Source organism: Myotis yumanensis, unplaced genomic scaffold, assembly GCF_028538775.1.
Source record: "Myotis yumanensis isolate MYYU_CA2020_CCGP unplaced genomic scaffold, mMyoYum1.0.hap1 SCAF_8, whole genome shotgun sequence".
Lineage (NCBI taxonomy): Eukaryota > Metazoa > Chordata > Mammalia > Chiroptera > Vespertilionidae > Myotis > Myotis yumanensis.
In genome coordinates, this window is record NW_027223759.1 from 47182375 (window position 1) to 47194524 (window position 12150).

Sequence of the window (12150 nt, forward strand, 5' to 3'; positions counted from 1 at the left end):
GGTGAGATGGTGAGGAAGGCGAGGGTATTAAGCTCCCAATAAAAAGATTATCCTTGAAATAAATTTGGTTGTAGTATAAATGTTTCTTGTTGTGTTTGGTCTTTTTGTCTGCTATATTTTTGGTTATTTGTTTGAGAACTATTTCTGAATATATATAATCTGTGAAACAGGCTAAAGCTCATTTCCCCCTAAGTTATTTTACTGTTCAGTCTGGCCATCTGTAAAATGGTACCTGCTATTAAACAAATTCTCAATTAAAAAAATTTTTTTTTAAGGAACAGAGAGATTCAAACTGCAGTCCATTTACTTCTAATGGGATTAGTGTCAAGGAAAACCATTCAAGCAGAGTCTAAAATAAACATCAGAACAATGCAGCAATTATGGGTCATTCAATTAATATATTTCAGTGACTTAAGGTTGCTCAAAAATAGTACAATTTCCCCCTTTTAAGTAAATAGATTATTTTGCTTTTATCAAGTACTGTATTAGAATGATTTTGGTGTAAAACTATTGCTAATTATCATTGGTTTGTAGCACTTCTCTTTTGTTACTTAGGAATGCCAAAGAAAGGGTAAAATCCCTGCTACAATGAAGGCTTTCTTGCTGCTAATCAGCAGTATTTGGTCTGCCTGCAACTGGGGCTGCTTTGTCCCTGAAGTTTTATTTCTATTGACTTTCTGTTCTTTAGAATTTAAACATTTTTCCTTTATATATCTAACTGCTGAAACTCTACCCAGGGGAACAGCTGGGAGGGGAATAGAGAGGATGGTTAAAGTCACTCTGTGGACTGTGACGGCTTGTGAAAAACATATTTGTTCTTCAAACTCAGTTCCACATGTAAGCAAGCTGCCCAGCGAGTCCTGCTCTTACTATACTCTCTCTACTCGAGGTGAGAAAGCAGAAGCAGAGACTGACCCCATCTTACATATTACATCACAGATGTACCTTTTTAACATTCTTTTTTTAAAATATATATTTTATTGATTTTTTACAGAGAGGAAGAGAGAGGGATAGAGAGTTAGAAACATCGATGAGAGAGAAACATCGATCAGCTGCCTTCTGCACACTCCTTACTGGGGATGTGCCCGCAACTAAGGTACATGCCCTTGACTGGAATCGAACCTGGGACCCTTCAGTCCACAGGCCGATGCTCTATCCACTGAGCCAAACCGGTTGGGGCCTTTTTAACATTCTTACAGTTGAGATAGGATTCAGAGCCCTGACACCTTGAAGAAAGAGAGAAGTTTGACTGAGTCTCCGTCATTCAAGCACATTATAAATATCTCCCACCTAAGATCTCTCTCAGCTATTGCCCAATTTCTCCGCTCCCTTCTCCAACAAGGTTACATAGGGTTGTCTTTAATCAGTCTCCATGTCCTCTCCTCCTTTCCTTCTTGAATTCACTGAAAACAGTCCTTCATCTCCACTGGTCTCCTGAAAACATTCTCGTCAATGCCACCATTGACCTTCATTTTGCTAAATCTTATGGTTCTTGTTCAAATATCACCTTATCAGAGAGCTACTCCTCACTGTCACTCTTTATCATTCTACCCTGCTATCTTTCCATAAATGTAAGTTCCAAGTAAAATATAAGTTCTGAGAGTAGGGACTTCATTCATCCTTTTATCTCTAGCACCTAGTATTCCTATAGGTATGCAATAGTTATTCATTGAATGAAATATATTTTTTAAAAAAGCCGTGGGACTTTCTCCTTCACCTGTCAGGCACATTTCTAGTTTAGGTCTAAGATCAGGTCAGTGTGGATAGAGACCAGAATGAGATTTGGGACTTAACACCCAGTAGTTCAAGGAGAGCAGAGCAAGGAAAACTAGATAACCTAATGTTTCCATTTTTGACTTCAGTTTCCTGAAAGCTGCTTAGCCTAAACTTGATGTCAGTCCAATCTGCTATCCCTCCGGATGAGTATATTTGCTGTCTTTTTCCAAGACATTGAATGGCTGTTTCCTTTTTATAAATCTTATTATGGATATGCTTTTTATTGAAAACAACTTCAAATTATTGTGAGGAAGAAGCAGGAAATGCCTCTCTGTTGTTCTCTTATATATTGCTGCATTCCATAGGTACCAGTCTGTGACGGTAGTCACATCAGGGCTTGAAATTGGGGCTGGGATGGAGGTGAGCGGATAGGAGAAGAGGGTGAGTCTCCTGAGGTTTTGTGGTTTTTTTTTTTTTTTTTTAATTGACTTTCTTTTTTGTCCTGGTACTTCCTAGCCCAGGGTTTCCTGGAATTCCTAAATTATACCCGATTGAAGTCGTTAGAATATGCCATAACTTGTTGAAATCTAGAATTGGCCTCACTTCTCCAGACTTCCCAAGGTGGAATGGGAAACTGATTGGAAGAAAGAAAAACTTTCCCCCTTGGGTTACTTCTCTTTCTTTTCATATTATTTTTTGAAGATTTTCTATTTACTTTCATTCAATTTCATTCTTCTGTAATTTTTTGCTTCTTTCTATTACTTTGAAGCTTATTAGCAGTAGTTCTATCTATTGTAGGAACATGCATTGTGGAGCCAGATTGCCTCCAGACTGAGCTCTGGTTCTCCAAGTTACCACTTGTATGACCTTTTCCAAATTACATAACCTCTCTGTGCCTCAGAGAGGCACATATATGAAATCTATGAAATATAAATCTATAAAATGGGAGTAATAATAGTATCGACCTCATAGGGTTGTTATGGACTGAGATGAGTTCATACATATTGAATAGTTCTATGGCACATAATGTTCAGTATATGCTATTGATTATTATTATTGTTTGTGCTTATTTAACTGTGGGTAGTACTTGCAACTAAGTTCTGGTGGCCAAACTAGTAAACTTTTTCTGGCAAATCATTACTTTAGATTAGCCTGCCTAGTAACTTGCAAATGATGATTCGAGAACCTTGAAAAGTCCTAGGTGTCTGGGCAGCGGTTGTATCAGTAACTTCTTGTTTTCCTTTAAATCTTGGAGTAAGTTTCATAATCTACCTTTAAGGTGCCTTCTCTTTCTTTATAATCAGTTTATCTTCTTTTCTATGTTCTTTTTGGCCATTTTGTCAAGTTCTGACAATAGAATGTATTTACAGCCTTCCTGTCAAGATAATAAAGAGTAGTGCCTAATATTTGCATCTTACTTTGCTGTGAATGATTTCCATTCTGGGAGTTCTGGGAGGTCCTCAAACCACATCTTCCTCCTTGGTTGTATAAACAGAACTATATAGCATGGAACTTTCTTGCTTCAAACCAAATCCTTAGCAGAGAAAAAATTTTAAAAATCTTGAAGTGCAGATGTCATATGTATATTTAGGAGCAGCTTCCAATTTGGGGGGAACATACCTGTACACGTGTCATTTTGAATTTGGAGGGAGTAAGGAAGGGAGAGGGCAAAGGTGGTGTGAGCCAGGGTGTGCCAGGGTGTCCTCGCATTTTTGTGTCAGGTAAACTTAAGAGGTCTGGGGCTTAGTTAATACTTACTTGTCAATTTTTCCATTAAGATAAAACATATGATGAAATTCCCTGGTGTTCTTGTATATCAACTCCCCTCTTATTGTACTTGTCCTTAAAATCCTGCAGGACATTTAAGCTACATGATGGCTTTTTTTAAAAAAAATATATTTTATTGATTTTTTACAGAGAAGAAGGGAGAGGGATAGAGAGCCAGAAACATCAATGAGAGAGAAACATCGATCAGATCAGCTGCCTCCTGCACGCCCCCCACTGGGGATATGCCTGCAACCAAGGTACATGCCCTTGACCGGAATCGAACCTGGGACCCCTGAGTCCGCAGGCCGATGCTCTATCCACTGAGCCAAACCGGTTCGGCATACATGATGGCTTTGCTCCATAGAAGAAACTTTATAAGGCTAGACTCAGACAAGCAAATAAACCAAAAAATAAGATTTTAGATATCCCCCAATCCCAAAGTTATGTGACTTGTTGTTTCCTGGGGTAGATTGAAACTCATTAAGATCTTTAGCAATAAAAATCTTTAAGGAAGAATCAGTTCATTTCTTACTTTGCTCAGTGTGAACAATTTGGACTTGTTCCCTCTGTGCCGGTCTCCAAAGGGGGAAGTACCTTGGAAAAGAGATTTCCAAATATTTTCAGTGTTGAATGGAGTCAGGTAGCTCTGTGCAGTCTTTCCTATATGCCTTCTGTTAAAACTATGCACAGAAGAGACCAGACGGTGGGCAGGGGTTGAGGCAGGTCTTAAGCTGACTGAGGGAGATTCGTTATCAGCAAGGATGGAGACAAGAAAGCTGTTTGTTCCTCATTCCGAGTGTCAAACTACTGACCTCTGACCATCACCATACTCTCCCTGATGACATCAAGCTGGCCTGTTGTTTGTTGGAGGGAGGATGAGCCATGTCAGCAAACTTTTAGTCATGTCAGTGGATACTGTTTTAGTTCTTCCCTTTTCAGTTTTATGGCAGTGACTCCTGAAAAGCAGGATGGGGAGAACAAGAGATCTGCCTAGCATATTTATCCCAGATCCTTCATATCTACAATAATCGCTTTAAGAGCTAGTTACAATCCAAGCCCAAATAAATTTCCCTCCTGACAGATATCTTATCTATTGCAAAGAGCTGAATTTTCTGAGATTCCTCTCCTGCTTGCTGCTGCCCTTAAAAGGGTAGATAACATACTAACTCTACAAGCTATCCAGCACACAGGAGGAAGGGAATTGGTTGCCTGACTCAACTGGCCTCTTGCATCTCTTGAAGGGAGAATTAATAAACAAAGTTGGGTGACCCTTTGAAGGCACACTTGCAGTGCATACCATGGCAATGATAAAAAGACAGCAATAACCCAAAGCACTAGCTAATTCTTGGACTATTAAGAAATATAATTCAGAAAAATTTAAAATGTTAATCAGTTATTTTAAAATACCTTCCACTTTAATACATGGTTGACTACATGTAACTTTGGCAATTTAGATATTTAAAGACACTAAATAGACTAGTTTTTGAACTTCTGGAGATGAGAATATTTGGGCTTATTCTAACTTCACTGTACACAAAATGGAAAAAGATTACTTCAAACTTTATCTTTTTTAAAAGTATGACTTGTTAACACTAGACAAGTTTAATATAGTTTCAGCAGAGAATTTTGTGCACTGCCCCTGCTTGAAGGAGACTTTGGGACTATCCAAAGAATTATCTGAAGAATCTGTCTATGAAACCCCAAATAGGCTTCTTAATGCAAAATTGAGCCTCAAAGTGGGACTGTGCTCTGTTCTTTGAGATCCTAACTAAGACACATCTTTTCCTTTGTTAAAAAGAATCTTGAAGACAACCAAAATCATTATGAAAACAATCTTTATTTTTTTATTCCAGGTTTTGTAACAGCGTGTACTTTATTACATATGCAACCCCACTATACCTGCCAGTTGCTCCCCACTCCCTCCAAAGTATCATCTTCTTGATATCAGCCCCTTCTTGAGGCAACTAAGCTATCCCTTTCTTTCTGGGTCAGAACAGATGGGAGTCCCTAGAGCAGGCAGTGGGCAGGGGAAGAGCTACAATTAATCATCATAGTCCTCTTACAGGTATTTAAACTTAAGTCAGCACCCTTGGGGAGTTGTACAGGGTTTTCAGAAAGGATGGATGAAGCTGCCCCTAAACAATCTTTAATGGGAAAAAAAGTCAAACCAAATGAAAAAAAAAAAAAGTCAAACCAAGAAAGGTATATTTGTGAGAAGGAGGTTATAAAAAGTCATAAAAGGCAGAATTTCAAAAATATTTTTAATAGATTTTTAACTAAAAAGTTCACTGTGATAACTCTATAGCAATAGTGAGCATTTCTTGAGCATATTAAGGATCCAATCTCTTTGTTGGGGATTCTAAAGTGAGTAAGACAGGATCCTTGTTCTCAAAGGGTTTTCTTATGTTGTTGGGGAAACAGATAAACAGCTGACAGCATGAAGCCAGGGATTATAAAAAAAATACATGTTCCAAGTAAGGGGATGACAGCATGTTATTCCTGCAAGGGACATCCTGATTATTCCACTGCACGCTAGAAAACCAGGGTTAAGCATCTGGTTAATAGCAATGAGGTGACCACATGTTCATAACTTGGTATTGATTTTTCATGATTGTAGAGCACATTACTCTTTTTAAAGTACTTTACTAGACATTGTCTTTTGAGGCTCTTTATCATGAGAAGTAAATTATCCAAATGCATGGATAAGGAAGTGGTGACGCAGAGAGGATAGGCAGCTTTGAGTAAGAGTCAATAGCTACTGGGTTATACTACAGGCCCCAGGTCTCCTGACTTCTAGGCTTTCTTTCTTTCTACGATCCTCCAGTGAAAGAAACAGCCCTTCACTTCCCAAAGCATGTGAGGAGACACATAAGTTTCCTGAGATGCTATTTGTATTACATAAAAGAAGGTTCCATTTTGAAATAAGTAAGATTCGTTCTCATTCTTCATCTCTGAGATCACAAGCAGTTCAGTTCTTCAAGGGAGACTTCCCTGGGCTCCCAGACTCCCTACTAGGCACCCTCACAGCGCTCTCTACTTCCTACATTAGCATATAACCCAGTTTGTAATTTGCTATTTGTGTCATTATTTGATCAATGTCTCTTTCTCCTATCCAGCAACAATCTCCATGAGGCCAACTGTAATCTCCATGTCTCTTATTTACCAATATATGCTCAGCATTTAATGTTAGCATATAGTAGTCACTCAAGCAGTGTTTGTTATAGGAATGTCTTAATTTAAGGTTTTTGAACTATTTCTATTCCTTTAGGATACCCAACATGTGAGCAGCTTACTTGTGCCAACGGAGCCTGCTATAACACTAGTCAGAGATGTGATAAGAAAGTTGACTGCAGAGACTTCTCTGATGAAAACAACTGCAGTAAGTAATGTATACAAGATGTTCTGAAGTTGGTTTCTATTGGCAAATTATGGATATCTCTTCTCAAGTTCGTGTTCAATGAATTCATATTGGAAGCCTGAAGTCAGCCATGGTGGGAGTATTTACATCATGGAAACTAGCAAACAATATAATTCAGGGTCTTTTTGTCCCTGGAGAGCCAGTTTTTAGACATTTTAAAAAATATATATATTTTATTGATTTTTTTACAGAGAGGGAGGGAGAGGGATAGAGAGCCATAAACATTGATGAGAGAGAAACATCAATTCAGCTGCCTCCTGCACACTCCCTACTGGGGATGTGCCCACAACCAAGGTACATGCCCTTGACTGGAATCGAACCTGGGACCCTTCAGTCGCAGGCCGATGCTCTATCCACTGAGCCAAACCAGTTAGGGCAGTTTTTAGACATTTACGAGCATACTACTGAATAATAAGAATTTCTTTTTAAACATGAGTCAGAATCTTCCTATGAGATTAAATGGCTACAGTGGAATTGAAATTCTCTCTTTTCTTTCCCTTCTTAACCTTGTGTACCAGCTGAAGGATGTTCCCACAACCAGTTTCAGTGTGGCAGTGGGGAGTGCCTCTCTCATGACTACGTCTGTGACCACATCCCAGATTGTAAAGACGGCAGCGACGAACATTCTTGCAGTACGGTGATTTCCTTAAGCTGGTCCTGGTGTTAGGCGTGGTTCTCTCCCCGCCTCTCCCCCCCCCCGCCCACCCCCCAACATCCTATCAATGTATCACTCTTTTCAAACAAAAAGGTCACTATGTCTGATGGCAGATGGAGCCAGAAGTTCATTTAGGGCCCATGGCATGAGCCTCAGCAGTGTTACTGGACCTGGGCTCCTTTATCTCCCAAGGATCTGTGTAGAGTTGAAGGGTTGCTGATGGACAGTTTGCATTCTTTCCTTAGGCTACAAGGGTACAGGGTGTACTGTATCACTGGACTCTCAGGTTACCCAGACCTCAGGAATGGGTCTGATAGCGGGGATAGTCCAGTGAGAGAAAGGAGAAGGTCCCTAATAGCAACGGTCCTCACTTTCCTCTTTACTTTGAAGTTCTTACCTCATTGAAATTGGAGGGTCGGAAGAGTTTTATGGTGATGCAGGGGGCTTTCATTGTTTCCACTTTCCCACTCTGATCCTACTTTTCCTTCCATGCTGTTGCTTGCAATGCAAGCCATCTCTCTCTTATTGTTGCCACCTATGGACTCACTTTATTGGAATATATAGCTTGAAGTCTCTGAGAGTGTTTTACTAATTCCAATAAATTGCCAGCTTTTTGTGGTCATTTATTTACTAAAATCTATGATTTTTCGCCACACCCATTTTGATGAATTGGCACCCATGCCGTAGGGGTAATCCAGTATTTTCAATATCACCCTAATTTTCTGTGAGCCATGTCTGATTTCCTTTCTGGTGCCTTGGCTTATTTTAGAGACCTTATTAAAGAAGAACGTGACATCATGGAATATGTGACTAAGACTCATTTGTTCCTAAATAGCAATTCCAGTGCTTGTGGTAAAGTAGGAGAATGTTAGACGTTGGCATGTCTATGGTATCTTTATTAGTTTGCATTCTCTGTTCTGTGTTAACCTACAGCTACTAGTACTGTCTTATTTTTAATCTTGAGAAACATAGACCAGCACCTGAGTTCACCTCCCGGACCCAGAGCTGCTCTTTGCTCCTTTTCCTTATTTTCCCCCTTCTCTTCCTTCTTTTCTTCATTTTTGTCAAGATACTTAGTTAAATTGATAAAGACATTTCAGTTTCTAGGAGCTTTAGGCAGTGGGGTGAGCACTGTGAGTTTTTCCGAGTGCTTTGGGTCTTTGGAGTACAGCTGTGGTTTGTTTCCAGACTACGGGACCTGCAGAGGCAATCAGTTCACGTGCCCCAATGGCCACTGCATTAATCAAGACTGGGTTTGTGATGGAGACGACGACTGTGCAGATAATGGAGATGAAGATGGATGTGGTAAGAGATTCTGATTGAAAAGTGTTTTCTTAAAGTGTTTCCAGAACTTGTTTTTCCGATTTTCCTTGTTGAAAGTTATCTGTGTGTCAAGCACGTCTCAGAATTGTCTGGGATTTAAGGGACTTAATGGGGGGGGGGGGGGGGTAAGCAAGAGACTCCACTAAAAAGACCCAGAACTCAGATATAGCATATATTATAATTTCCTCCCTTCTACTATTAAGGCAATATAGTAGGGTAACCTCTCCCCCTTCGATAGCTTACTCTTTCCCTATAAGACTGCTTATTTTAACTAGATTTATATGGCAAAGAAGTAGGATGGAGAAGAAGGGAAAACTGGGGGAAATGTGAGTTGCCTTTGACCTAACCTTTAAAAATGACTTTGAATCTTGGTAAAAGTTCAGTTCAGTTTTGTTTTGTTTTTAAATTCTGATTTCCAATCAGAGCAAGTGACATCCAGTGGTGGAAGAGAGGCCACAGAGGCACCATGAGAGATGGAGCCAGGGGTTGGTATTTGCAGGAGGGGCTGCTCTCCAGGGAAGCGTTCAAAGATTCTATGAGAGCCCTAACTGGTTTGGCTCAATGGATAGAGCGTCAGCCTGGGGACTCAAGGGTCCCAGGTTCGATTCCAGTCAAGGGCATGTACCTTGGTTGCAGGCACATACCCAATAGGGAGTGTGTAGGAGGCAGCTGATCGATGTTTCCCTCTCATCGATGTTTCTAACTCTCTATCCCTCTCTCTTCCTCTCTGTAAGAAATCAATAAAAAAATATATATATATAAAAAGATTCTATGAGAAGGAAATTGTCAATAATAGTCACTCTCTTCACTCTGCAATACCTCTAATAGTTCAGAAGTTACTAACACCCACACCATAAAGCAAGTTACTTATACTGTGCCAGCCCCAGATATAGCAGGAGTGATTTCACATTTCGGTGTCCCAACGAGTAGTCTTCCTACATTTGATTTATAGTTTTTCTTACACTGTTGACGTTTCACTCAGGAAATAACCAAAATAACAAAATAAAAACTCAGAAATCCTGGTGTTACCTTAATAGCCTCTCTTCTGTAATTTGTGATTTAAGTAACTGAATCTTCCTTTAGGGGTTATTCATCTAGTTTGTTGATAATCCAGATCCATACTTGCAATTTACTTTTATAACCTGGCTGGGGGCTGCCTCCCCCAGAAAGAGTGAAACTTAAATAATTCCATTTTGCCACTCTTTAGAAGGTCAAAAAAAGTTCACCAGTAGAATTAGAAACTATATAGGCCATTTGAGACTTCTACCTGATCTATATCCTCTCTTAACCATGGATTAAAATAAAAATAACCGGCTTCATTTCTCATGTGGTTGTAACTTTCTTTCTTTTTTCCCTCTCCACAGAAAGCAGTCCTCATCATTTTCATAAATGTTACCCAGGTGAATGGGCTTGTCCAAAGTCTGGAAAATGCATCCCAATTACAAAAGTCTGTGATGGAGTTTTAGATTGTCCATCAGGGGAAGATGAAGGCAATGCCACTGCGGCACGACCTTGTGGTGAGTATGGAAATTTATCTGGGATCTTTCAGATAAATATGCTTCTGTTTTTTTAATGACAGAATCCCAAATATAGAGAATATCAGTTGGTGTTTGCATAACAAGCTGCCCCAAGACTTACCGGCTTAAACCCACAAACATTTATTATTTCTCACAGTTCTGTGGGTTGCCTGGGGAGTTCTGACCTAGACCAGCTCACTCCCTTGTCAGGATGTTGCGATAAAAGCTCTGGCTAGTCCAGGCTTGTTTACATGGTGGTAGAAAGGGCAAACCCTAGTGCACAAGCTCTTTTTAAGCCTCTGCGTATGTCATGTCTTATTGGCCAAAGCAAGTCACTTGGCCAAGTACAGTGTCAATGGTTTGAAGAGATAGGCTCCACCTCTTGATAGGAAGTGCTTCAAATATCTAGCTTTTTTTCCTTCTTCTATCCAGGCACAATGATTTTAATGCCAATTTTAATGACTCTAAAGAAGATTTTATTCCCTCGCTTATAATTATGAAAAAGTCTTGTCTGATTATTTTCAAAAAAGAAGTTTCTGGTTCCTGGGTTATATACTTGAGTTATTTTTCTTCTTTTTCTGTTGCTGTAGAACAGTGGTTCTCAATCTGTGGGTCGCGACCCCTTTGGCGGTCCAACGACTCTTTCACAGGGGTCGCCTAAGACCATCCTGCATATCAGATATTTACATTACGATTCATAGCAGTAGCAACATTAGTCATGAAGTAGCAACAAAAATAATTTTATGGTTGGGTCACAACATGAGGAACTGTATTTAAAGGGCCAGAAGGTTGAGAACCACTGCTGTAGAATATTCACCCCACCATCAACCCGTGAACTCTGGACAGCTGACTGTCCTGTAAGAGAATAACAATTTATGACTTTGATTTCATCAATGGTGCATTCTAAAGTATTCAGTTCTTGCCTAGAAGCAACTATGTACCTGTAACCCTAAGGCCTCTTTTTTTTTTTCCTCCTTGGAAAAAACGTAATGTTTAAATATACAGAGACTTACATGGCATTCTTCCCCTGCCCTGTCACCCCATTTCATTTACAGGCCCTTTTTGAAAATCTTAATAAGAGATATATAGTCATAGTGCGAAACAAAAATAAATAGTACAAAATAAAATAGAAAATATAAAATTTGACAGAAAGAAAATAGTCACCTGAAATCCTACTACTTGAAGCTAGCTAGCCACAGTTAATGTTTTTGGTGTTATTTTCAATTCTGTCACTTGGGAATTCTTTTTTTTTTTAATAAGTCTTTTGTTTTAAAATATATTTTATTGATTTCTTACAGAGAGGAAGGGAGAGAGATAGAGAGTTAGAAACATCGATGAGAGAGAAACATCGATCAGCTGCCTCCTGCACATCTCCTACTGGGGATGTGCCCGCAACCCAGGTACATGCCCTTGACCGGAATCGAACCTGGGACCTTTCAATCCGCAGGCCGATGCTCTATCCACTGAGCCAAACCAGTTTCGGCTCACTTGGGAATTCTTGACCCTTTGTATTATGTAGTCAAAGATAGACTTATGACCTGATTTTTCCATAAATAGCTTTTATGATGACCTATAAATAGTTATAATTTTAAAAATAACTTCTTAAAAAAGATGAATTGAACTTTCGTACCACAAATTGCAGTTAGGCTTGAATGGTGACAAATTTTCTTTGCTTTGACTACATGGTTATTTAGCTTTTACATTTGAAAGAAGCAGTACTTACTTCATAGGTAAATGAGTTGTTCAGAAATGAC

The 12150-nt window shown here is 39.4% G+C and overlaps 1 protein-coding gene across 1 annotated transcript in view; it reads left to right on the forward strand.

Moving 5' to 3' along the window:
• LRP2 (LDL receptor related protein 2) overlaps positions 1-12150 on the forward strand; it is a 213557-nt gene that overhangs the window by 58580 nt on the left and 142827 nt on the right. Inside the window, exons 5-8 of the mRNA XM_070423495.1 lie at positions 6752-6862; positions 7420-7533; positions 8745-8861; positions 10244-10396. Coding sequence (XP_070279596.1) covers positions 6752-6862; positions 7420-7533; positions 8745-8861; positions 10244-10396 — 495 coding nt within the window. The remainder of the gene's footprint in view (positions 1-6751; positions 6863-7419; positions 7534-8744; positions 8862-10243; positions 10397-12150) is intronic.